The 24,028-nt window shown below is 39.3% G+C and overlaps 2 protein-coding genes across 2 annotated transcripts; one reads left to right on the top strand and one right to left on the bottom strand.

Moving 5' to 3' along the window:
• The first annotated feature begins 13,569 nt into the window (after nucleotides 1-13,569).
• Nucleotides 13,570-14,455, top strand: LOC113914808 (mRNA turnover protein 4 homolog). The gene has a single exon (XM_035722987.1). The coding sequence runs from the start codon at nucleotides 13,592-13,594 to the stop codon at nucleotides 14,309-14,311; it is 720 nt and encodes a 239-aa protein (XP_035578880.1). The 5' UTR covers nucleotides 13,570-13,591; the 3' UTR covers nucleotides 14,312-14,455.
• A 2,777-nt stretch (nucleotides 14,456-17,232) lies between these two features.
• LOC113915330 (cytochrome b-c1 complex subunit 7-like) lies at nucleotides 17,233-17,669 on the bottom strand. The gene has a single exon (XM_035723083.1). The coding sequence runs from the start codon at nucleotides 17,667-17,669 to the stop codon at nucleotides 17,334-17,336; it is 336 nt and encodes a 111-aa protein (XP_035578976.1). The 3' UTR covers nucleotides 17,233-17,333.
• Between the last annotated feature and the right edge of the window lie 6,359 nt (nucleotides 17,670-24,028).

The raw sequence follows: 24,028 nt of genomic DNA, 5'->3' as shown, positions 1-24,028 counted from the left end.
GATAGACTTTGGGGAAATCAAGGAAAAGGGACAGTGTTCCATATTTGTGTTTACTAGGGACATAGAGAAGGGACAGCTGCAGAAAGTGGGATGCCAGGGAAACAGAGTGGCAGGAAGAGGAAATCGTAGTAAACATGAGAACTAGGCACCTGGACATTTGCATCAGTGTTGGGGGAGGGCATTGGAATTTGCTTATATATACTTGTTTACATGTTAGTGTATTTGCTGTATATACTGAGGAAAACTCAGTATATAAGATGAAGATTTCAGCCATTTTTATTTAAATGTTAAAGGGTGATCCTGTGAGGCCAGAAGACGTGGGTATACAAAGATGGCAGATATCTATGCATGTCATTTTGAAGTCTGCTTTTACCATTTAACATCCTTCCGTTTCAATAAATATTCATCTTGGCATCATTTCTAGGGACTATGTAGTATCTGTATGGAGATACCATAGTAGTTGACCCACCTGATCACACAGCCAAGTCTGAATATTTTGACTTTAGCTATGTGTGGGGTTTTTTTTTTGCATCTATTTGTTTTATTTTATTTAAAACATTTTTTAAAATTCAGGCATAATTAACATACAGTGCTATATTATTTTCAGGTATACAATATAATAATTGAACATTTCTGTACATTATTCAGTGTTCATCACGATAAGTATACTCTTAATTCCCTTTATTTCACTCCCCACCCACCTCTGGCATCCACCAGTTTGTTCTCTATAGATTTAAGAGTCTGTATTTTTTTGTTTGTTTTTCCCCTTTTTTCTTTGTTTTGTTTCTTAAATTCCACGTATACGTGAAATCATACGGTACTTGTCTTTCTCTGACTGATTTCACTTAGCATGATATCTTCTAGATCTGTCTATGTGGTTGCAAATGGCAAGATTTCATTCTTTTAATGACTGAGTCATATTCCATTGTGTATGTACACCACTTCTTTATCACTTCATCTGTGGATGGACACTTGGTTTACTTCCATATCTTGGCTATAGTAAATAATGCTATAATAATCATAGGGGTACATGCATCTTTTGAATTAGTGTTTTCATTTTCTTTGGGTAAATACCCAGTAGTAGAATTATGGATGATATGGTAATTGTATTTTTAACTTTTTGAGCCACCTTCATACTGTTTTCTGCAGTGGCTGCACAGCTTGCATTCCCAACAATGGGACACAAGGGTTCCTTTTCGTCCACAATTTTAGCTGTGTTTTTATAATAGACATGCTCATAGTTTGAAGAGCCAACTAATTCTGTAAAATTTGCTATGAAAAATAGCAGTCAGTCCCTTACCCACTCTTCCTCTTTGCCTGGGAGCAAATGTAACCACTTTCATCTCCTTTTTAGCTAATTATTTCGGTATTTACCCCTGTGGCTCTAAATAACTGCCTACAATTGCTACTTGTTGATTTTTCATCTTAGGTATTTTCTTTTTAAGTGGGCTCCACGCTGGGCGTGGGCTTGAACTCATGACCCTGAGATCAAGACCTGAGCTGAGATCAAGAGTTGGACACTCACCTGAATGAGCCACCCAGGCACCCTTCATCTTAGATGTTATTTCTTGATATGTTGCTATGATTTCTTGCTACAGAAATTGAGGATTTCTCTCTTTCCTCCTATTCTCCCAGGACACATACACATCTCCCCATTCTCCTATTCTCTTGATAAAATGATATGGTAGTTTTAGTTATATCAATATATAGAATTGATGTTGTTATGGTTATGTAAATGCTATTTTTTTTAATTTAAATTTGAGTTAACATATAGTGTAGTATTGGTTTCAGGAGTAGATTTTAGTGATTCATCACTTACATATAACACACAGTGCTTATCACAAGTGCCCTCCTTAATGCCCATCACCCATTTGCCCATCCCCCCACATACCTCCAGCAAACCTCAGTTTGTTCTCTATAGTTAAAAGAGTCACTTATGGTTTGCCTCCTGTTTTTATCTTATTTTATTCTTCCTTCCCTTTCCCTATGTTCATCTGTTTTGTTTCTTAAATTCCACAAATGAGTAAAATCACGTATTTATCTTTCTCTGACTGATTTATTTCACTTAGCATAATACACTGCAGTTCCATCCACATTGTTGCAAATGACAAGATTTCATTCTTTTTGATGGCTGAGTAGTATTCCATTGTGTATATATACCACATCTTCTTTATCCATTCATCAGTTGATGGACATCTGGGCTCTTTCCATAAGTTGGTTATCGTGGATAGTGCTGTTTTATTGGGGTGTGTGTGTGCCCCTTCAAATTAGCATTTTTGTATCCTTTGGATAAATACCCAATAGTGCTATTGCTGGGTTGTAGGGTAGTTCTATTTTTAACTTTTTGAAGAACCTCCATACTGTTTTCCACAGTGGCTGCACCAGTTTGCATTCCCACCAACAGCATAAGAGGGTTTCCCTTTCTCTGCATTCTCACCAACAACTCTGTTGTTTCCTGAGTTGTTACTTTTAGCCATTCTGACTGGTGGGAGGTGATCAGTTGCTGAGTGATGTTGAGCATTTTTTCATGTTTCTGTTAGTCATTTGTATGTCTTCTTTGGAGAACTGTCTGTTCGTGTCTTCTGCCCATTTCTTATTATTTGGTTTTTGGTTTGATTATTTGGTTTTTGACTTTGAGTTTGGGAAGTTCTTTATGGATTTTTGATACTAGCCCTTTATCTGATGTCATTTGCAAATATCTTCTCCCATTCCATAGGTTGCCTTTTAGTTTTGTTGATTGTTTCCTTTGCTGTGCAGAAAGTTTTTATCTTGATGAAGTCCCAATAGTTCATTTTTGCTTTTGTTTCCTTTGCCTTTGGTGACATGTTCAGTAAGAAGTTGCTGTGGCCAAGGTCATAAAGGTTGCTGCCTGTTTTCTCTTCAAGAATTTTGATGGTTTCCTGTCTCAAAGTTAGGTCTTTGATCCATTTTGAGTCTATTTTTGTGTATGGTGTAAGAAAGTGGTCCAGTTTCATTCTTCTGCATGTTGCTGTCCAGTTTTCCCAGCACGATTTTTTGAAGAGACTGTCTTTTTTCCATTGGACATTCTTTCCTGCTTTGTCAAAGAGTAGTTGACCATAGTGTTGAAGGTCCATTTCTGGGTTTTCTGTTCTGTTCCATTGATCTCTGTGTCTATTTTTGTGCCAGTACCATACTATCTTAATGATTACAGCTTTGTAATACAGCTTGAAGTCTGGGATTGTGATGCCTCCAGCTTTGGTTTTCTTTTGAAGTGTTACTTTTGCTATTCGGGGTCTTTTCTGGTTCCATACAAATTTTAGGATTGTTTGTTCTAGTTCTATGAAAAATGGTGGTGTTATTTTGATCACAATTGCACTGATCATGTAGATTGCTCTGGTTAGCATAGACATTTCATCAACATTTGTTCTTCCAATCCATGAGCACAGAACGTTTTTCCATTTCTTTGTGTCTTCTTCAATTTCTTTCATAAGTGTTTTATAGTTTTCAGCATTCAGATCTTTTACCTCTTTGGTTAGGTTTATTCCTAGGTATCTTATAGTTTTTGGTACAATTGTAAATAGGATCGATTCCTGATTTCTCTTTCTGCTGCTTCATGATTGGTTTATAGAAATTCCAGTTTCTGTATGTTATTTTTATATCCTGTGACTTTGCCAAATTTATGTATCAGTTCTAGCAATTTTTTGGTGGAGTCTTTCGGGTTTTCTCCATAGAGTATCATGTCATCTTCAAAGAGTGAAAGTTTGAGTTCTTTGTAAATGCTATTGATAGGTGCATGGTGTAGTCAAATATGATGGATTGTCCTTCCCTTCCCAAATTTTCTTTTCTCTGGAGTTGTCTTGTATTGCAGGTTGGGGTGTCCAGAAAGCAGACTCTGAGATGGAGCTTAGTGTATAGGATATTTATTAGGGAGTACCCTTAGGATCAGCACCTGTGTATAGAGGGGAAGAAGACAGGAGTGGGGATTTGGGAGAGAGAGAAGCCAGGCTGCTATGTAGGCATGAGTACAGTCTTGACTGATGCCATGGGAGCTCTGGAGCTAGAGTGGCCCTTCAGAATGGCCCCCTTGGAGCTTCTTTGTTGAGTTCCCTTGAGTTAATCACTAACTTAACCTCGAACCCTTGGCTGGTTGTCAAAAATCTCATCTTAATGCATTAGTTTGTACCAGACATTTAATGCATTCCTATCCTCTTAAGTCTCTCCTGGATCATTGGGCCTGCTTCAGGCTGGACTCGTGGCTGCCTGGGGCCCACTGTCATCCTGGGGTCTCCTCTTACCATCAGCCTGGCTGCAGGACATCCCGCTGTATAGAGGTTGTGGTTACTGTACTTTCCTGTATTGAATATCCTGTTTTCCTGGGTCCCATGCCTTCCTTTTTCTTTATTTCCTTATTTTAGTGGAACATATTTTCCAGTAACATCCCTAGGAAGTAATGGGCTGTACATTTTTTGAGATCTTACATATATGAAAATGTTGTTATTCTGTTCTTACAGATTCCTAGTTTGGAAAAATATAGACTTCTAGCTTGGAAATAGTTTTTCTTAATTTTAAATGCATTGTCTCATGCCTTCTATTTTCCAGTGTCACTACAGAGAAGTCCAAAGCCACTCTGATGTCTGATCTTTTGTATGAGACCTGTGTTTTCTTTCTGGAAGCTTGTGGGATCTTTTTTTGTTTCTGATGATGAAATTTGCCAAAGTGTGTGTATTTTCATCCATTGTAGGCCCTTAATAGGCCCTTTCAATTAATTTAGAAATTCATGGGCTTCATTTCCGGGGAATTTTCTTAAATTATTCCTTAGATGGTTTCCTCCCCTTCTCTTTCTGTTTTCTCTTTCTGGAATGTCTGTTGTTGAGATGCTGAATGCTCTGTCCCTCATCTTACCACTCACTCATTTTTCCATCTTTTTGTCTTTGTTTTTGGGAAGATTTCTTCAGTTTTATCATGTAGCTCTTTTCTAGTAGGTTCTTAAAATGAAACATAACACACAAATAACACAATGCAGAAATCACAAGCATGCATGCAGATCAGTGAATTATCACCACTGAAACTGGAAACACTTGCATGACTCCCACCCAGGCCAAGGAAATGGACTCTAATAACTACCATTCTGCAACCCTCGCACGCCCCTGTCCCCAAACCCTCAAACAATCACTATCCTAACTTCTAACACCGTAGATCAATTTTATTGTTTCCAGTGGTTTTCAAACGTCAGTGCACATGAGAATCAGCTAGAAGATTTGTTAAAACGGATTTCTGGGACTCACCCTCAGAGTTTCTGATTCAGTGTGTGTCAGGTGGAGAATTTTCACATCTCACAAGTTACCAGGTGATGCTGCTGCTGCTGGGCTGGGACAGCTCTCTGAGAACTGCAGGCCTATTCTTGACCTGATTATAAATGGAGTCATACAGTGCATCCTCTTTTGTGATGGTTTCTTTTGTTCAACATTAACTTTGTGAGGGTCATCCTTTTTTTTCTTTTAATGGAGCTGAAGGTCATTCATTTTAACTGCTGAATAGTAAAAACACACCATGTAGTATGAAGTTATTTATCCATTCTGCTATTGATGGTCATTTGGGCTATTCTCAGGATTTGGTTACATGAACAATGGTGCTAAGAAAAAAGTTCCTTTAGAGTCTTTTGGGGAAAATGTGCATGTACTTCTGCTGGAGATGTATTTATATATATCCATACATGTATCCATATATATCCATATATATCTATGTCTATATATCCATATATATATATATAGGAATTGCTGGTACACACTGCATGTGTCAAACTCTTTTCCAAAGTGGTTCTATCAGTTTTCACTCCCACCAGCAGGGTGCGAGTACTCTCCTTTCTCTGCATCCGACGCTGTACTTGTTATTGTCAGTTTTTTTATTTTTAGCCATTCTGGTAGGAGGGCAGTGGTATCTCATTGTGGTTTTAATTTGCATTCCTGTGACGACTGATGATATCGAGTACATTTTCATATGTGTACTGGCTACTTGGATATCCTTTCTTTTTTTTTTTTAAAGATTTATTTGAGAGAGTGAGAAAGAGAGAGAGTACATGAGAGGGGGGAGGGTCAGAGGGAGAAGCAGGCTCCTCGCCGAGCAGGGAGCCCGATGTGGGACTTGATCCTGGGACTCCAGGATCATGACCTGAGCCGAAGGCAGTCACTTAACCAGCTGAGCCACCCAGGCGCCCTTGGATATCCTTTCTGATGAAGTGCTCATTCAAGTTTCTTGCTCATTTTTTAAATTGATTTGTCTTTTTCTTACTGACTTTTAATGGTTCTTTATATATTCTGGATATGACTATTATTTGTTAGTAGATATTGCAATATCTTCTTCCCTTCTGTGGTTTAACTTTACTCTGTTAATGATGAATTTTGAGAAATAGAAAAGTAGTGAGTTTTGTGTGTGTGGTGAGAGCACCTGAATTCTACTTTTTTAGCAAATTTCCAGTATAAAATACAGTGCTATTAACTATAATCATCATGCTGTACATTAGACCTCTAGACTTATTCATGCTATTTAACTGTAACCTTTTACTCTTTAACCATTCTCCCATTTCTCCCACCTCCCTGCCTCTGGTAACCTGCCATTTTACTCTCTGCTTCTCTGTATTCAACTTTTTAGATTCTACATACAAGTGAGATTGCACAGTATTTTTTCAATTTAATTTAATTTTATTATGTTATGTTAGTCCCATATGTTACATAATTTGTTTTTGATGTAGTGTTCCATGATTCATTGTTTTCGTATAACACCCAGTGCTCCATGCAATATGTGTCCTCCTTAATACCCATCACTGGAATAACCCATCCCCCCACCCCCCTCCCCTCTAAAACCCTCAGTTTGTTTCTCAGAGTCCGTAGTCTCTCATGGTTCATCTCCTCCTCCTATTCCCCCCTTCATTTTTCCCTTCCTTCCCCTAATGTCCTCCATGCTATTCCTTATGTTCCACAAATAAGTGAAACCATATGATAATTGACTTTCTCTACTTGACTTATCTCACTTAGCATAATCTCCTCCAGTCCCATCCATGTTGATGTAAAAGTTGGGTATTCATCCTTTCTGATGGCTGAGTTATTTATTCCACTGTATATATGAAACACATCTTCTTTATCCATTCATCTGTTGAAGGGCATCTCGGCTCCTTCCACAGTTTGGCTATTGTGGACATTGCTGCTATGAACATTGGGGTGCATATGGCCCTTCTTTTCACTACATCTGTGTCTTTGGGGTAAATACCCAGTAGGGCAATTGCTGGGTCATAGGGTAGCTCTATTTTTAATTTTTTGAGGCACCTCCACACTGTTTTCCAAAGTGGCTATACCAAGTTGCATTCCCACCAACAGTTTAAGGAGGGTTCCCCTTTCTCCAGAACCTCTCCAGCATTTGTTGTTTTTTGCCTTGTCAATTTTTTGCCATTCTAACTGGTGTAAGGTGGTATCTCAATGTGATTTTGATTTGAATTTCCCTGATGGCTAATGATGATGAACATTTTTTCATGTGTCTGTTAACCATTTGTATGTCCTCTTTTGAGAAGTCTCTGTTCATGTCTTTTGCCCATTTTTTGACTTATTTGTTTTTTGGGTGTTGAGTTTGAGAAGTTCTTTATAGATCTTGGATACCAGCCCTTTATCTGTAGTGTCATTTGCAAATATCTTCTCCCATCCTGTGGGATGCCTCTTTGTTTTGTTGACTGTTTCCTTTGCTGTGCAGAAGCTTTTTATCTTGATGAAGTCCCAAAAGTTCATTTTCGCTTTTGTTTCACTTGCCTTTGGAGATATATCTTGAGAGAAGTTGCTGTGGCCGATGTCGAAGAGGTTACTGCCTATGTTCTCCTCTAGGATTTTGATGGATTCCTGTCTCACATTGAGGTCTTTCATCCATTTTGAGTTTATCTTTGTGTATGGTGTTAGAGAACGGTCGCATTTCATTCTTCTGTATATAGCTATCCAATTTTCCCAGCACCATTCATTAAAGAGACTGTCTTTTTTCCATTGCATATTTCTTCCTGCTTTGTCGAAGATTATTTGACCATAGAGTTGAGGGTCCATATCTGGGCTCTCTATTCTGTTCCATTGGTCTATATGTCTGTTTTTGTGCCAGTACCATGCTGTCTTGGTAATCATGGCTTTGTGATACAGCTTGAAACCAAGCAACATGATGCCCACAGCTTTGTTTTTCTTTTTCAACATTTCCTTGGCGATTCAGAGTCTTTTCTGGTTCCATACAAATTTTAGGATTGTTTGATCCAGCGCTTTGAAAAATGTCATTGGAATTTTGATCGGGATGGTGTTGAAGGTATAGATTGCTCTGGGCAGCATAGACATTTTAACAATGTTTATTCTTCCGATCCATGAGCATGGAATGTTTTTCCATCTTTTTGTGTCTTCTTCAATTTCTTTTTTTTTGTTTTGTTTTTTTTTTAAGATTTATTTATTTTTTGAGAGAGTGAGAATGAGAGAGAGAGAGTACATGAGAGGGGGGAGGGTTAGAGGGAGAAGCAGGCTCCTCGCTGAGCAGGGAGCCTGATGCGGGACTCGATCCCGGGACTCCAGGATCATGACCCGAGACGAAGGCAGTCGCTTAACCAACTGAGCCACCCAGGCGCCCTTCTTCAATTTCTTTCATGAATGTTCTGTAGTTCCTAGAGTATAGATCCTTTACCTCTTTCGTTAGGTTTATTCTGAGGTATCTTATGGTTTTTGGCGCTATTGTAAATGGAATCGATTCTCTAATTTCTCTTTCTACAGTTGAATTGTTTGTGTATAAGAAAGCAACTGATTTCTGTTCATTGATTTTGTATCCTGCCACATTACAGAATTGCTATGTGAGTTCTAGTAATTTGGGGGGTGGAGTCTTTTGGATTCTCCACATCAAGTATCATGTCATCTGTGAAGAGAGAGAGTTTGACTTCTTCTTTGCCAATTTGAATACCTTTTATTTCTTTTTGTTTTCTGATTACTGTTGCTAAGACTTCTAGTACTATGTTGAATAGTGGCGAGAGTGGGCATCCTTGTCGTGTTCCTGGTCTTGAGGGAAAGGCTCTCAGCTTTTCCCCATTGAGGATGATATTCACTGTGGGTTTTTCATAGATGGATTTTATGAAATTGAGGAATGTTCCCTCTATCCATATACTCTGAAGAGTTTTAATCAAGAAAGGATGCTGTATTTTGTCAAATGCTTTTTCTGCATCAGTTGAGAGGACCATATCGTTCTTCTTTCTCCCCTTATTAATGTGTTCTATCACATTGATTGATTTGCAAATGTTGAACTACCCTTGCATCCCGGGGATAAATCCCACTTGGTTGTGGTGGATGATCCTTTTAATGTATTGTTGGATCCTATTAGCTAGGATTTTGTTGAGAATTTGGGAATCCATATTCATCAGGGATATCAGTCTGAAATTCTCCTTTTTGATGGGGTCTTTGCCTGGTTTGGGGATTAAGGTAATGCTGGCCTCATAGAATGAATCTGGAAGCTTTCCTTCTGTTTCTATTTTTTGAAACAGCTTCAGGAGAATAAGTATTATTTCTTCTTTGAATGTTTGGTTGAATTCCCCAGGGAATCCATCAGGCCCTGGACTCTTTGTTTTTTGGGAGGTTTTTGATCACTGCTTCAATCTCGTTACTGGTTATTGGCCTATTCAGGTTGTCAATTTCTTCCTGTTTCAGTCTTGGGAGTTTAGGTTTTCAGGAAGGCATCCATTTCTTCCAGGTTGCTTAATTTATTGGCATATAATTGTTGATAATAATTTCTAATAATTGTTTCTATTTCCTTGGTGTTAGTCGTGATCTCTCCCCTTTCATTCATAATTTTATTAATTTGGGTCCTTTCTTTTTTCTTTTGGATAAGTCTGGCCAGTGGTTTATTGATCTTATTAATTCTTTCAAAGAACCCACTTCTGGTTTCTTTGATCTGATCTACTATGTTTCTGGTTTCTAATTCATTGATCTCTGCTCCAATCTTAATTATTTCTCTTCTAATGTGTGGCTTAGGCATCATTTGTTGCTTTTTCTCTAGTTCTTTAAGGTGTAAAGTTAGTTGGTGAATTCGGGATTTTTCTGTTTTTTTTGAGTGAGGCTTGGATGGCTATTATTTCCCCCTCAGGACCACCTTTGCAGTATCCCATAGGTTTTGGACCGATGTTTTTTCGTTCTCATTGGTTTCCATGAATTGTTTAAGTTCTTCTTTGATTTCCTGGTTGACCCAAACATTCTTGAGCAGAGTGGTCTTTAGCTTCCAAGTGTGAATTTCTTCCAATTTTTTTCTTGTGATTGAGTTCCAGTTTTAAAGCATTATGGTCTGAGAATATGCAGGGAATAATCTCAGTCTTTTGGTATCAGTTGAAACCTGATTTGTGACCCAGTATGTGGTCTCTTCTGGAGAAAGTTCCATCGCACAGTATTTTTATTTCTGTGTCTGGCTTATTTCACTTAGCATAATGTCCTCCAGATTCATCAGTGTTATCACAAATGGCAGGATCTCCTTGTTTCTTAAGGCTGAATAATATTTTCATTTCATATGTATATACAGAAGACACAATAGAAGACAGAACAAGATGAGGAAATGGATGAAGGAGAATGAGAAACAGCAAAGAAATCTATATTTGAAAAAGATGAATTGTAAATTATACCCTCACCATTTTGATCCTGTGTAGAGAGGGAATGTGAAATTTAAGTCATTTCTTTTGGGAGAGACTTGCCCTTGTGCCAATGACTATGGCCAAGAAGATGGAATGTGCTAATTTATATAAACCAATTAGGGCTCACTCCTGGAAGTGGAATGGAGCTCAGTTTTCCAAAGCATATGGGTTGCTTACAGGAGAGGTGGATGGATAATTGAATGAATGAGAATCTATGCATTGTTAGATAATGGCTAAGGTATGCTTGAGAGGCAACCAAAAATTGTCTTACTACATTTTCAAGTGAGCACAATGAGCTTCGACCTTGACTATGTTTGGAGCCCCTGCAGCAGAAACAGGTGTTGGCAGAAGTTGCCCGAGTTTAGTAGGAACTAAATAACTCTTTCTATGATAGATTTATTTGGTCCTCAGCACTGACTTCCAAGTCCCTGGGGTATCTCTTCAGCCCTGCATGGTCTGACAAGCTAAAAAAAACAGCATAAACATCTCTTCTAGGCTCCCTTGCAGCTAGGGTCCTTGATGTGACCTACATTCTGCTAGTGAAACGTACTCATGCATTTGAAAAGTAGGAGTGAGTCGGAGGCTATTTTCCATTTGCTTTTGGCTTTATTTGTTTTGCTCGTAAATAAAGTTGTAGAAATAATTCCACAGGTGTTGAGAAGCAGATACTATGACGGCAACTTCCTTATCTTGATTCTTGAGAAGTTAAGTAACTTGCCCAAGGTTACATAGATAACAGGTGACAGAGTTCAAGCTCACAGCTACTTAAAGAGTTGTTGAGGTTTGTGCTGGTCGTGCAGAAATAGTGGCTTCCCTGGCAGATTACGGCTAGTGTCTTCTGGGAATTCCTGAAGGCCCAGCCTACAGCCTACCCTTCTTGCTCTTCCAAGCTTTTTGTAAGTTCTCAGTTCTCTATATTATATACCTCTAGAGACATTTCAGTTTCCTGCACTGAAACCTCATTCACATGAAAAGGGAAACACCCTTCTGGGATCTGAACAGAGCTAGTTTATCTCCAGAAATTCCAGGTTTCCTAATTACAATCATGCCATGGGTATGGATTAATAACCAGGTTTCTCCCAACAGGCAGGGGCAAGTACCTGTGCTTTGGCACAGCCATAGAATAGCCCAAATAGAGGAACTTAGGAAATACGGCACCAACCAGGCTTGGATTCCATGGGTCCTGCCTCTACCAGGTGCATGGGGGATGAGAATCTCTCTCACTGTGTGCCCACTCTGTGCCAGAGCCTATACTTAGCCCTTCACATAGTCTCATCCATAACTAACTTTAACCCTGCAAAGCGGTATGATTGCCCTCAGTTTACAGATGGGAAAACTGCGACTCTGACCAAGATCTCGCAGATAATAAATGACAGGATCAGCGTTAACATTCAGGGCTATCTCCACACTCAGCTTATACATATTTACATTAAAAAAAAATCTTCTCTCTTCTTAATTATAAAAGTAATACCTGTTCAGGGCTCCTGGGTGGCTCAGTCGGTTAAGCGTCCAACTTTTGGTTTCAGCTCGGGTCATGATCTCAGGGTCGTGAGATCAAGCCCTGCATGAGGCTCTACACTCAACAGGGAGTCTGCTTGAGATTCTTTCTCTTCCTCTGCCCCTCCCCCCCACTCTCTCTTGCTATAATAAATAAATAATCTTTTAAAAAATACAAGTAATACATGTTCATTGTAGAAACTTTATCATCATCCCTTTGGTGTCATGGTAGCAAGATGGAAGCAAGGGCTACTACTATGTATTTACATAACTGTAAAGTCCCTGCTTCTATCACATATGCTGCCCAGTTGTTTTTTTTTTTTTTAAGATTTTATTTATTTGAGAGAGAGAGAGAGAGCACAAGCAGAGACAGAGGGAGAAGCAGGCTTCCCGCTGAGCAGGGATCCCGATGCAGGACTCGATCCCAGGACCCTGGGATCATGACCTGAGCCGAAGGCAGACACTTCACGACTGAGGCACCCAGGCGCCCTGCTGCCCAGTTTTTGATGTAAGATATATGAACTTTATTTTTACGTTTTCTTTTTCTCTTTATTTTCTTTTTTTCTTGAACATTGACATGAACAATATTTTAGAAATAAATAATTGACAAACTGGCTTGTGTTGACCTAGTAATAAATGAAAGGGCATTGTTAGTTATCTGCAAGAAAATTGCAGAATGGATAAACAGATAATTGCAAGGAATCACAGGTCACACCTTAACTTGGTATCTTATTAATAGGCTCTGTGAGCTAATTTAAAAGGATAATGGCATCTCTAATATCAGTAATCTTATATGATGATTTTAAAGACTGACGTGTGTGTGTGTGTGTGTGTGTGTGTGTGTGTGTGTGTGTGTGTGTGTTGATTATCCATTCTCTTCCTACAGGCTTTAGGCAATAGTTAGCAATGTTGCCACAAGAATTGAAAAGATGTTATCTATTACCTCTTTAGCCTAAATGGGTCCAGGACAATAATTCACCATAATCAGGTGTCCACAATTCTACGGCAGCAGGAGAAATTCACTTATACTTTATGGCTGAAAGGGAACTATGAACAAACACTGAAAATTTCCATGGTTTTCAAAAATGGTTGGGATCTAGACTTCATTCAATTTTCAGTTATTTTGGTGGTCATGTTAATAAAAACCACCTCCACTCTAGTTCTTCTTCTCTTCCTTCTTCTTCTATGGCAATATAGTCAGATGGCTCAGCAATTAAAATGTATAAAGAGATAATCACTGAAAACCTCCCTTCCATTTTCTACCTCCATCTACCCAGTCACCTCCTTAATTTCTTTTATATCTTTCTAGATTCTTTATGTATATATAAACAAATACAAATACAGATAGATTCTTGTTTTTCTTCTTTCTTTACACAGAAGATAGCAGAATATCCACTGTTCTGCACTTTGTTTTTCTCATTTAAAAGTGTATCTTGGAGGCCTTCCGCCGCACGTGCCTGCAGCGCGATGCCCAAATCCAAGCGCGACAAGAAAGTTTCCTTAACCAGAACTGCCAAGAAAGGCTTAGAACTGAAACAGTACCTGATAGAAGAGCTTCGGAAATGTGTGGATACGTCCAAGTACCTTTTCATCTTCTCCGTGGCCAACATGAGGAACAGCAAGCTGAAGGACATCCGGAACGCCTGGAAGCACAGCCAGATGTTCTTTGGCAAAAACAGGGTGATGATGGTGGCCTTGGGTCGAAGCCCAGCTGATGAGTACAAAGACAACCTGCATCAAGTCAGCAAGAAGTTGAGGGGTGAGGTCGGTCTCCTTTTCACCAACCGCACCAAGGAGGAAGTGAATGAGTGGTTTACGAAATACACGGAAATGGACTTCGCTCGAGCCGGAAACAAAGCAACTTTCACTGTGACCCTGGACCCTGGGCCCCTGGAGCAGTTCCCCCACTCCATGGAGCCACAGCTGAGGCAGCTGGGCCTGCCCACTGCCCTCAAGAGAGGTGTGGTGACCCTGCTGTCCGACCACGAGGTGTGTAAGGAGGGCGACGTGCTGACCCCAGAGCAGGCCCGCGTGCTGAAGCTTTTCGGGTATGAGATGGCTGAATTCAAGGTCACCATCAAATACATGTGGGATGCACAGTCTGGAAGGTTCCAGCAGATGGGAGATGACTTGCCCGAGAGCGCATCCGAGTCAGCAGAAGAATCAGAGGGGGAAGATGATGGCTGACAGATACTGGGGACGGACTGTGGGACCACCACCCCGCTCGCTGAACAGCAGGGAGGGCAAGAGGGATGGACTGCTTTTCTATAAGGAATAAAACTGTCTGCAAGGTGGCTCCTGTGGACAGCAAAGAGAACTTTTCCTAGAAAAAAAAAAGTGTATCTTGGAGGGGTGACTGGGTGACTCAGTCAGTTAAGCATCCAACTCTTGATTTCAGCTCAGGTCATGATCTGAGGGTTGTCAGATCAAGCCCTGCCACTGGGCTCCACATCGAGCATGGAACCTGCTGAAGGTTCTCTTTCTCTCTCTCTCCCTCTACCCCCACCTACATTCCACCTCCCTGCTGCTTGCTCTCTCTCTCAAAAAAGTGTATCTTGGAGATCTTTCCATATTAAAACATATAGGGCTTCCTCATTCCTTTCTGCAGCTGCATAATGTTCTATTTTTTTAAATTTTATTTTATGACCCCCACCCCTTCCCCTCTAAAAGCCTCAGTTTGTTTCTCGGACTCCATAGTCTCTCATGGTTCGTCCTCCCCTCTGATTTCCCCCCTTCATTTTTCCCTTCCTACTATCTTCTTTTTTTTTTTTTAACATATAATGTATTATTTGTTTCAGAGGTACAGGTCTGCGACTCATCAGTCTTGCACAATTCACAGCGCTCACCATAGCACATACCCTCCCCAATGTCTATCACCCAGCCACCCCATCCCTCCCACCCCCCCACGACTCCAGCAACCCTCAGTTTGTTTCCTGAGATTAAGAGTCTCTTATGATTTGTCTCCCTCTCTTGTTTCATCTTGTTGCATTTTTTCCCTCCCTTCCCCTATGCTCCTCTGTCTTGTTTCTTAAATTCCTCATATCAGTGAGTTCATATGATACTTTTTTTTCTCTGATTGACTTATTTCACTTAGCATAATACCCTCTAGTTCCATACACGTCATTGCAAATAGCAAGATTTCATGTTTTTTGATGGCTGCATAATATTCCATTGTATATATATACCATATCTTCTTTATCTGTTCGTCTGTTGATGGACATCTAGGCTCTTTCCACAGTTTGGCTATTGTGGACACTGCTGCTATAAACATTGGGGTGCATGTGCCCCTTCGGATCACTACATTTGTATCTTTGGGGTAAATACCCAGTAGTGCAATTGCTGGGTCGTAGGGTAGCTCTATTTTCAACTTTTTGAGGAACTTCCATACTGTTTTCCAGAGTGGCTGCACCATCTAAGCCTCATTTTCTTAATGTGTAAATGAGGATAATCGTTAGAATAATAATAATTATTATTATCTGTTGCTTTGGGATGGAATGTTCTGAATATATCTGTGAAGTCCATTTGGTCCAGTGTGTCATTTAAAGCCTTTATTTCCAGGTGCCTGGGTGGCTCAGTCGTTAAGCGTCTGCCTTCGGCTCAGGTCATGATCCCAGGGTTCTGGGATCGAGCCCCACATCGGGCTCCCTCCTCTGAGGGAAGCCTGCTTCTCCCTCTCCCGCTCTCCCTGCTTGTGTTCCCTCTCTTGCTGTGTCTCTCTCTGTCAAATAAATAAATAAAATCTTAAAAAAAAATAAAGCCTTTATTTCCTTGTTGATCTTTTGCTTAGATGATTTGTCCATTTTAGTTAGGGGGGGTGTGTTAAAATCCCATACTATTATCGTATTGTTGTCGATGTGTTTCTTTGATTTTGTTATTAATTGGCTTATATACTTGGCTGCTCCCATGTTAGGGGCATAGATATTTACAATTGTTAGATCTTGTTGGATAGACAGTTTAAGTAGGATATAGTGTCCTTCCTCATGTCTTATGATAATCTTTGGTTTAAAATCTAATTTGTCTGATATAAGGATTGCCACCCCAGCTTTCTTTTGATGCCCATTAACATGGTAAATGGTATTCCACCCCCTCACTTTCAATCTGGAGGTGTCTTTGGGTCTAAAACGAGTCTCTTGCAGGCAGCATATCGATGGGTCTTGTTTTTTTATCCAATATGATACCCTGTGTCTTTTGATTGGGGCATTTCTCCCATTTACATTCAGGGTAACTATTGAAAGATATGAATTTAGTGCCATTGTATTGCCTGTAAGGTGACTGTTACTGTATATTGTCTCTATTCTTTTCTGGTCTATGTTACTTTTAGGCACTCTCTTTGCTTAGAGGACCCATTTCAGTAGGGCTGGTTTGGTGTTTGCAAATTCTTTTAGTTTTTGTTTGTTCTGAAAGCAAACAAACAAATTTTATCTCTCCTTCTATTTTCAATGACAGCCTAGCTGGATATAGTATTCTTGGCTGCATATTTTTCTGGTTTAGTGTTCTGAATATATCATGCCAATCCTTTATGGCCTGCCAGGTCTCTGTGGATAGGTCTGCTTCCAATCTAATATTTCTACTGTTGTAGGTTACAGACCTCTTGTCCCGAGCTGCTTTCAGGATTTTCTCTTTGTCTCTGAGACTTGTAAGTTTTACTATTAAATGTTGGGGTGTTTACCTGTTTTTATTGATTTTGAGGAGGGTTCTCTGTGCCTCCTGGATTTTGATGCCTGTTCCCCTCCCCAAATTAGGGAAGTTCTCTGCTATCATTTGCTCCAGTATACCTTCTGCCTCTCTATCTCTTTCTTCTTCTTCTGGGATTCCAATTATTCTAATATTGTTTCATCTTATGGTATCACTTATCTCTCGAATTCTGCCCTCGTGATCCAGTAGTTGTTTATCTCTCTTTTTCTCAGCTTCTTTATTCTCCATCATTTGGTCTTCTATATCACTAATTCTCTCTTCTGCCTCATTTATCCTAACAGTTAGAGCCTCCATTTTTTATTGCACTTCATTAATAGCCTTTTTGATTTCAACTTGGTTAGATTTTAGTTCTTTTATTTCTCCAGAAAGGGATTCTCTAGTATCTTCCATGCTTTTTTTTAAATTTAAAGTAATATATTTGCAGCTCAGATAGTTCTAAATTGTACACTTCAGGTTTATTCAACTTCTTAAAAATATTTGAGGGCAGCTGCAACCACAGAGTTCAATTCCATCATTATTTCTTTGCCCATTCTTCTCTCTCTTTTCTTTCCCGAATAACTTCTTTCAAATATGGTTCAAGGTAGAATTTATCCTCCTCATATTTTGCCCACTGCTCTTTAGGCAAGATCTGATGCCTCATGGTCAGGTCCAGTGCTCTCTTAATGCAAAACATCCTGTCGTTATAAAGGTTCTCAGGAAGCCTTCTTATGCCCTCTTTCACATCGTCATTCTCATATATTGTATCATCTCTCATTAACCCCAGTTTATTGAACCCTGCAGCATTGTAGTACCATTTCCGAATACCCTCCAGCCACCGGCTTGATGCTGCAACTGCAGGCCTGCTCGCCATTTTGACCCGAGGCTGCCCTTCCATGCTTTTTTCAAGCCCAGCTAGTATCTTTATAATCATCATTCTGAACTCTAGTTCTGACATTTTACTAATGTCCGTATTGATTTGGTCCCTGGCAGTTGGTACTTCCTCTTCTTCTTTTTTTTTGAGGTGATTTTTTCCATCTTGTCATTTTGTCCAGAGGAGAATAGTTGAATGAGACAACAAAATGCTAGAAGTGTAACAACGACCCCAGAAAAATATACACTTCTAGAAAGTGGTTGCTTTTCTGTTCATGGAGTTGCTGCTATTCTTTTCTTTGATCTCCTGTTGAGTTTGTTGGTGTTCAGAATGGTTTGATACCTATCTAGCTGAATTCCTGGGACCAGACGAAATTTTGGTCTGCTACTCCTCTGCCATCTTGCTCCTTCTCCCCACAATGTTGTATTTTATGGATGTCCTAAAATTTCTATTTCCAGCCACTTACTGAAGGACGTTTGAGTTGCTTCTAATCTTTTGCTGCTACAAACAGACTGTGATGAATGGCGTTGTTCAGATGTCATTTTTCAGACATGAAAGTCAATCCATATTAAAAATACATGTATTTAGTTAATTTAAATAGATATGTTAAGATTGCTTTTTGTAGAACTTATGTGTGTACACTCCTACTAATGTTTGAAATGCCTGTTTCCCTAGTCTTGCAAGGAGAGTGTGTTATCAAACTTTGGATTTTTGTTTCATATATTTAAGATTCATTTTTATTTCTTTGAATTCATATCCTTTACCTATTTTCTTTTGGGTTACTTATTGATATCTGGTGGCTCTTTATATATGAGGGAGATTATTCCTTTGTGATCTCATATGAAAACATTCCTCCCAGTTTATTATTTCTTTTTTTGACTTATGTTTTGAAAACATCAGTGTTTATTTTTGAATGATTGAACTTATTAATCCTCACAGCTTCTGGATTTCGGGTGATAGGCTTTTCCTCACTACAAGATGAAAGGTATTTTCCCATTTTTCTTTTCACATTTTTGAAGTTTTTAGAAAAGTTAAGTCTTTTATGCATTTGAAATTAACCCAGTGAGACATGAGGAATGGTTTTGACTTCATTTTTATGTAAGTGGCTACTCATTTGTCCCAGTACCATTTATTTAGTGATCCATATTTTCTCCAATGAGATGTCAGCTTTATTATATTGTGTCTGTGTATGATTTTGCAACTATTTTTGGAGATTATATCCTACTCCATTAGCTGTCTATGTATGTTTATGCCAACATTACACTGTTCTGCTTACTGAGGCTTCATAACATCTTTTAATATCTGGTAGTGCAGATCCACCTCTCCCATCATTGCTCTTCTTCTTCACACTTTTTGTCATTATTCTTGCCCCTTTCTTTTTCTAGGTAAACTTTAGAATCAATTTATCTAGTTAAAAATAAAAATCCTGTTGTGTCACTCACATTAAAAATTTTAATTAAGTTATGGAGAACTGACATTTTTGTGATGTTGACTATTCCTATCCAAGAGCAATTTATATTTCTACTTGTTCAAGTTTTCTTTTGGATAGTGTTTAGTAGTGTTTGAAATTTTTTCTTCACATAGGCTTTGAATATTTCTTTTTTAAAAAAAATATGTTATTTATTTATTTGACACAGAGAGAGAGAGAGATCACAGGTAGGCAGAGTGGCAGGCAGAGGGAGAGGGAGAAGCAGGCTCCCAGCTGAGCAGGGAGACCAACATGGGACCCGATCCCAGGATCCCAGGATCATCACCTGAGCCGAAGGCAGTTGCTTAACTGACTGAGTCATCCAGGCGTCCCTAAATATTTGTTATGTTCATTCCAAGGTATTTAACTTTTTGTTGTTGTTGCTATTATAAATAGGGTATTTTTTCTATCATATAATTTATGTTGAGAAAACTTGATTTCTGTATGTTGATTTTGCCCCTATATGGGGGCAGCGTTGAGACCCACAGTGACTGGTCCATCCCCAAGGCCTGTTCCTGTGGTGTCTGCACAGATATTAACTCTGGCCCAAGCACTGGGACAGGAATTGCCCACCCTCAGGCCTTAAACTTTGTCAGTAAATTATTACAAAATAAAAGCAAGCATAGACATCCTGCAGTCGAGCATAGCAAGGAGTTATTAGAATTTTTGGAAGAGTTTAGAATCTCTAGTTTTTAAAACTGCTGCAACACTGGGAAACAAGTATCCACAGGCTTAGAAATAGAAACCAAATACAAAAATTGTTCCATGAGGTAGAAAAGAATACTATTTTCTTTCTTTCTTTTTTTTAAGATTTTATTTATTTATTTGAGAGACAGAGAGAACAAGCAGAGGGGAGGAGGAGAGGGAGAGGGAGAAGCGACTCCCTACTGAGTAGGGAGTCCAATGTGGGGCTCAGTCCCAGGACTCTAGGATCATGACCTGAGCTGAAGGCAGACGCTTAACCGACTGAGCCATCCAGGCACCCCAAGAATACTATTTTCATATGAAGCTTCAGATTAACCAATTATTAACAAGGAAGACAATTTTAAAATTAATTTTTCCTGGGGCGCCTGGGTAGCTCAGTCGTTGGGCGTCTGCCTTCGGCTCAGGTCATGGTCCCAGGGTTGTGGGATTGAGCCCCGCATCGGGCTCCCTGCTCCACGGGAAGCCTGCTTCTCCCTCTCCCACTCCCCCTGCTTGTGTTCCCTCTCTCACTGTGTCTCTCTCTGTCAAATAAATAAGTAAAATCTTAAAAAAAAATAAAATTAATTTTTACTTATTAAAGATATGATGAATACATAAACAGGTGTTTTGCATTACATACAAATCATGAAGCCTCTTTCTCAGTTTCTTATATTACTCCACAAATTACAGGAAATGTCAAAGAAAACATTGACATACCATTGTATAAATTTATATTTAAATTAAAGTCAGGCTTACCCAAAAGTGATTTATATGAAAAGTTAAATCTTTTTATTTTTTATTTATTTATTTATCTATTTTTAAAAGATTTTATTTATTTATTTTGACAGAGAGACAGAGAGAGAGGGAACACAAGCAGGGGGAGTGGGAGAGGGAGAAGCAGGCTTCCCGCTGAGCGGGGAGCCCGATGTGGGGCTTGATCCCAGGACCCTGTGATCACGACCCGAGCGGAAGGCAGACACTTAACCACTGAGACACCCAGGCGGCCCAAGAGTTAAATCTTTTTAGAAAAATTGTTCCACAAGAATCGTAAGCTCTAGGGGCGTCTGGGTGGCTCAGTCGTTAAGCATCTGCCTTCGGCTCAGGTCATGATCCCAGGGTCCTGGGATAGAGCCCCACATTGGGCTCCCTGCTCCGTGGGAAGCCTGTTTCTCCCTCTCCGACTCCCACTGCTTGTGTTCCCACTCTCGCTGTCTCTCTGTCAAATAAATACATAAAGTCTTTAAAAAAAAATTGTAAGCTCTAAAATTTATATTTTAAAATAATTGATCAAAAGTGTATCCCAATATGTTATAGCCTATAAAATACTCTCAATAGACCCAATAACAGTTGGATCAACAGAAAGATCCTTCTCAAAATTACAAATTATCAAAATTTATCTGTGACCTTTCATTTGCCAAGAATGACTGATGTCCTTTTAATTATATTGATTGAAAATGAAGATCCTAAAAGTATAAATTTGATGACCTAATGCATGAATTTCTAGAAAAATGAGGCAGAAAAAAATCTTATGATCAATCAAGTTAATGCATTAGTAATTTTTATTTATTGCATTGTATAAAATTATTTCCCTAAAAAGTTCTTTTGTTGCAGTTTGTGAGTTTATGTTGTTATTTATATATTGATATTACCCCTACTATGTTTAACTAGTATAAAATATTTTTGAAAGGGGGCACCTGGCTGGCTCAGGTGGAGCATGCCACTCTTGATATCTGGATTGTGAGTTTGAGTCCCACCTTGGGTGCAGAGATTACTTTAAAAAATGAAATCTTAAAAAAATATATTTTTAAAGGAAAAAACTGTTTTTAGCACCTTTAATGGAACTTTCCCCTTGTTTTTTGAATAAGGGGCCTTGCATTTTAATTTTGCACTAGGCCCTGCAAATTATGTAGCTGGTCCTGCTCATGACATTCCCTATGGAGGAAATGCAGGCAGGGAATCACCAAAGGTTTTTTTTTTTTTTTTTTTAAGATTTTTATTTATTTATTTGAGAGAGAGAGAGCATGAGCACACTCACGTCCATGAGCAGGGGGAGGGGCAGAGGGAGAGGGAGAAGCAGACTCCACGCTGAGCAGAGAGCCCGATGCGGGGTTCGATCCCAGGACTGGAGTGGAAGGCAGGCGCTTAACCGACTGAGCCACCCAAGTGCCCCACCAAAAGGAATTATCATATTTATATTTTGGAGGAGGTCTTGAAGATGGACTTTTAGGTCTTTGAGGGCAGGATTTGCCTCTGAATTCATCTTGTATCTTCTATAATGTCTAATACAGTGCCTGGCACACCTGGCCTGTACAGAGCAGGGGTTAAGAAGGTGGATCTGATGCCAGACATCTTGGCATTGAGTCCTGGTTGGCCACTTCCTAGCAAGTTACTTAACCTCCCTTCACTTCAGATTCTACAACTGTAAAATAAAGATAATGGTGATATCCACTTCACAGAGTGTCTATGAGGATTAAATGAGCTAATGCACATTTAGTACTTAACAATAATGTCTGACATTTAGTATTCATTCAAATGTTAAGTATGATCATTTTAAAATAAATATTTATTGGAAGGATTTTTAACCCTCCTAAAGCAAAAGAGAATGTTGATGCAGTTTTTAGAACCATTGAAAAAAATAAATGGAGTCCTGGTGTTTACATCAAGATTGCATCAACTTTGCAAATGAGCCATCCAGGTGCCCCAATCGTTTATTTCTTAGGCTTCTGAGAGGATTCATTTCTACCCAACTATCTTTCTTCCATCTCACTGAGAGGATCACCTGCTACCCAGCCAGAATTTCCTAATGGAGGCTTTTATGGAACGGACTAGGACTACGTTGGGGCTGTAAATAAAAAACCCACTCAAAAAACCTCAGTGAACCACCACTTTACATCCCCAAGAATGGCTATCATTTAAAACAAAACAAAAGAGAAAGTAAGTTTTGGCGAGGATGTGAAGAAATTGGAACTCTTGTGCATTGCTGGTGGGAATGAAAAATGGTGTAGCTGAAATGGTAAACAGTATTGAAGTTATTCAAAAAATTATATATGGAATTATGGTATGATCCAGCAATTCTGCTTATAGATATATACTAAGAAGAATTGAAAGCAGAGACATAAACAGGTATTTGTACACCCATATTCACAATCATATTATTCACAATAGCTAAAAGGTGGAAGCAACCCAAGTGTCCACTGATGGGTGAATAAACAAAATGTGGTCTACACATACAAGGAATATTCTTCAGACTTTAAAAAGAGAGGAAATTCTGACACCTACTACAGTATAGATGAACCTTGAAGGCTTTACGCATGGTGAAACCAGCCAGCCACAAATACTGCATGGTTCCACTCATATGAGGTGCCGGGAGTAGGCAGATTCATAGAAACAGAAAGTGGGATTGTAGTTGCCAGGAGCAGGGGTGGGGTAGGGGAATGGGCAGTTATTGTTTAATGATATAGAATTTCAGTTTTGCAGGATGAAGAAAAGATCTGGATGTGGATGGTAGTGATGGTTGCACAATGAGGTAAATGTACTCAAGGCCGCTAAATTGTTCACTTAAAAATGGTTAAAATGGTAAATTTTATGTTGTATATATTTTACCACAATTTACAAACAAACAGGAGTGCCTGGGTGGCTCAGTTGGTTAAGCGTCTGCCTCCTACTCAGGTTGTGATTTTGGGGTCTTGGGATTGAGCTGCATTGGGCTCTCTGCTCAGTGGGGAGTCTGCTTCCCCTCCCCCTCTACCCCCCCAACCCCTGCTCCTGCTCTCTCACGCTTTCTCTCTCTCTCTCTCAATGAATAAGTAAAATCTTTAAAAAAAAAAAAAAAAAACCCAATGAAAACAATAAGAAAGTGCACTGGCACACATAACCAGCAATCCTGACAAAAGGGAGTGCCTCTGCGTTGGCTTCAGTGTTTCTCTTAGTTTACCTTCTTCAGATTGGTACCAAGATGGCTGCTACAGTTTCTCACCACAACCACAGCACAGGAAGAAAAGAGAACACTTGCATGCCAGCCTTTCAAGCAAGGGGACTGAGATTCACTCTGATTAGAATATTGTTATATGCTTATCCCTGAACCCATGACTATTACAAAGGTAATAGAATGAAAGATATGTATTTTTTAAGATTTTATTTATTTATTTGAGAGCGAGTGAGTGGGAGGGAGAGGGAGAGGGAATCTGAGGCAGACTCCACACTGAGC

The sequence above is a fragment of the Zalophus californianus genome, chromosome 11 (genome assembly GCF_009762305.2).
Source record: "Zalophus californianus isolate mZalCal1 chromosome 11, mZalCal1.pri.v2, whole genome shotgun sequence".
NCBI lineage: Eukaryota > Metazoa > Chordata > Mammalia > Carnivora > Otariidae > Zalophus > Zalophus californianus.
This window is presented reverse-complemented; position numbering and strand designations above follow the sequence as displayed.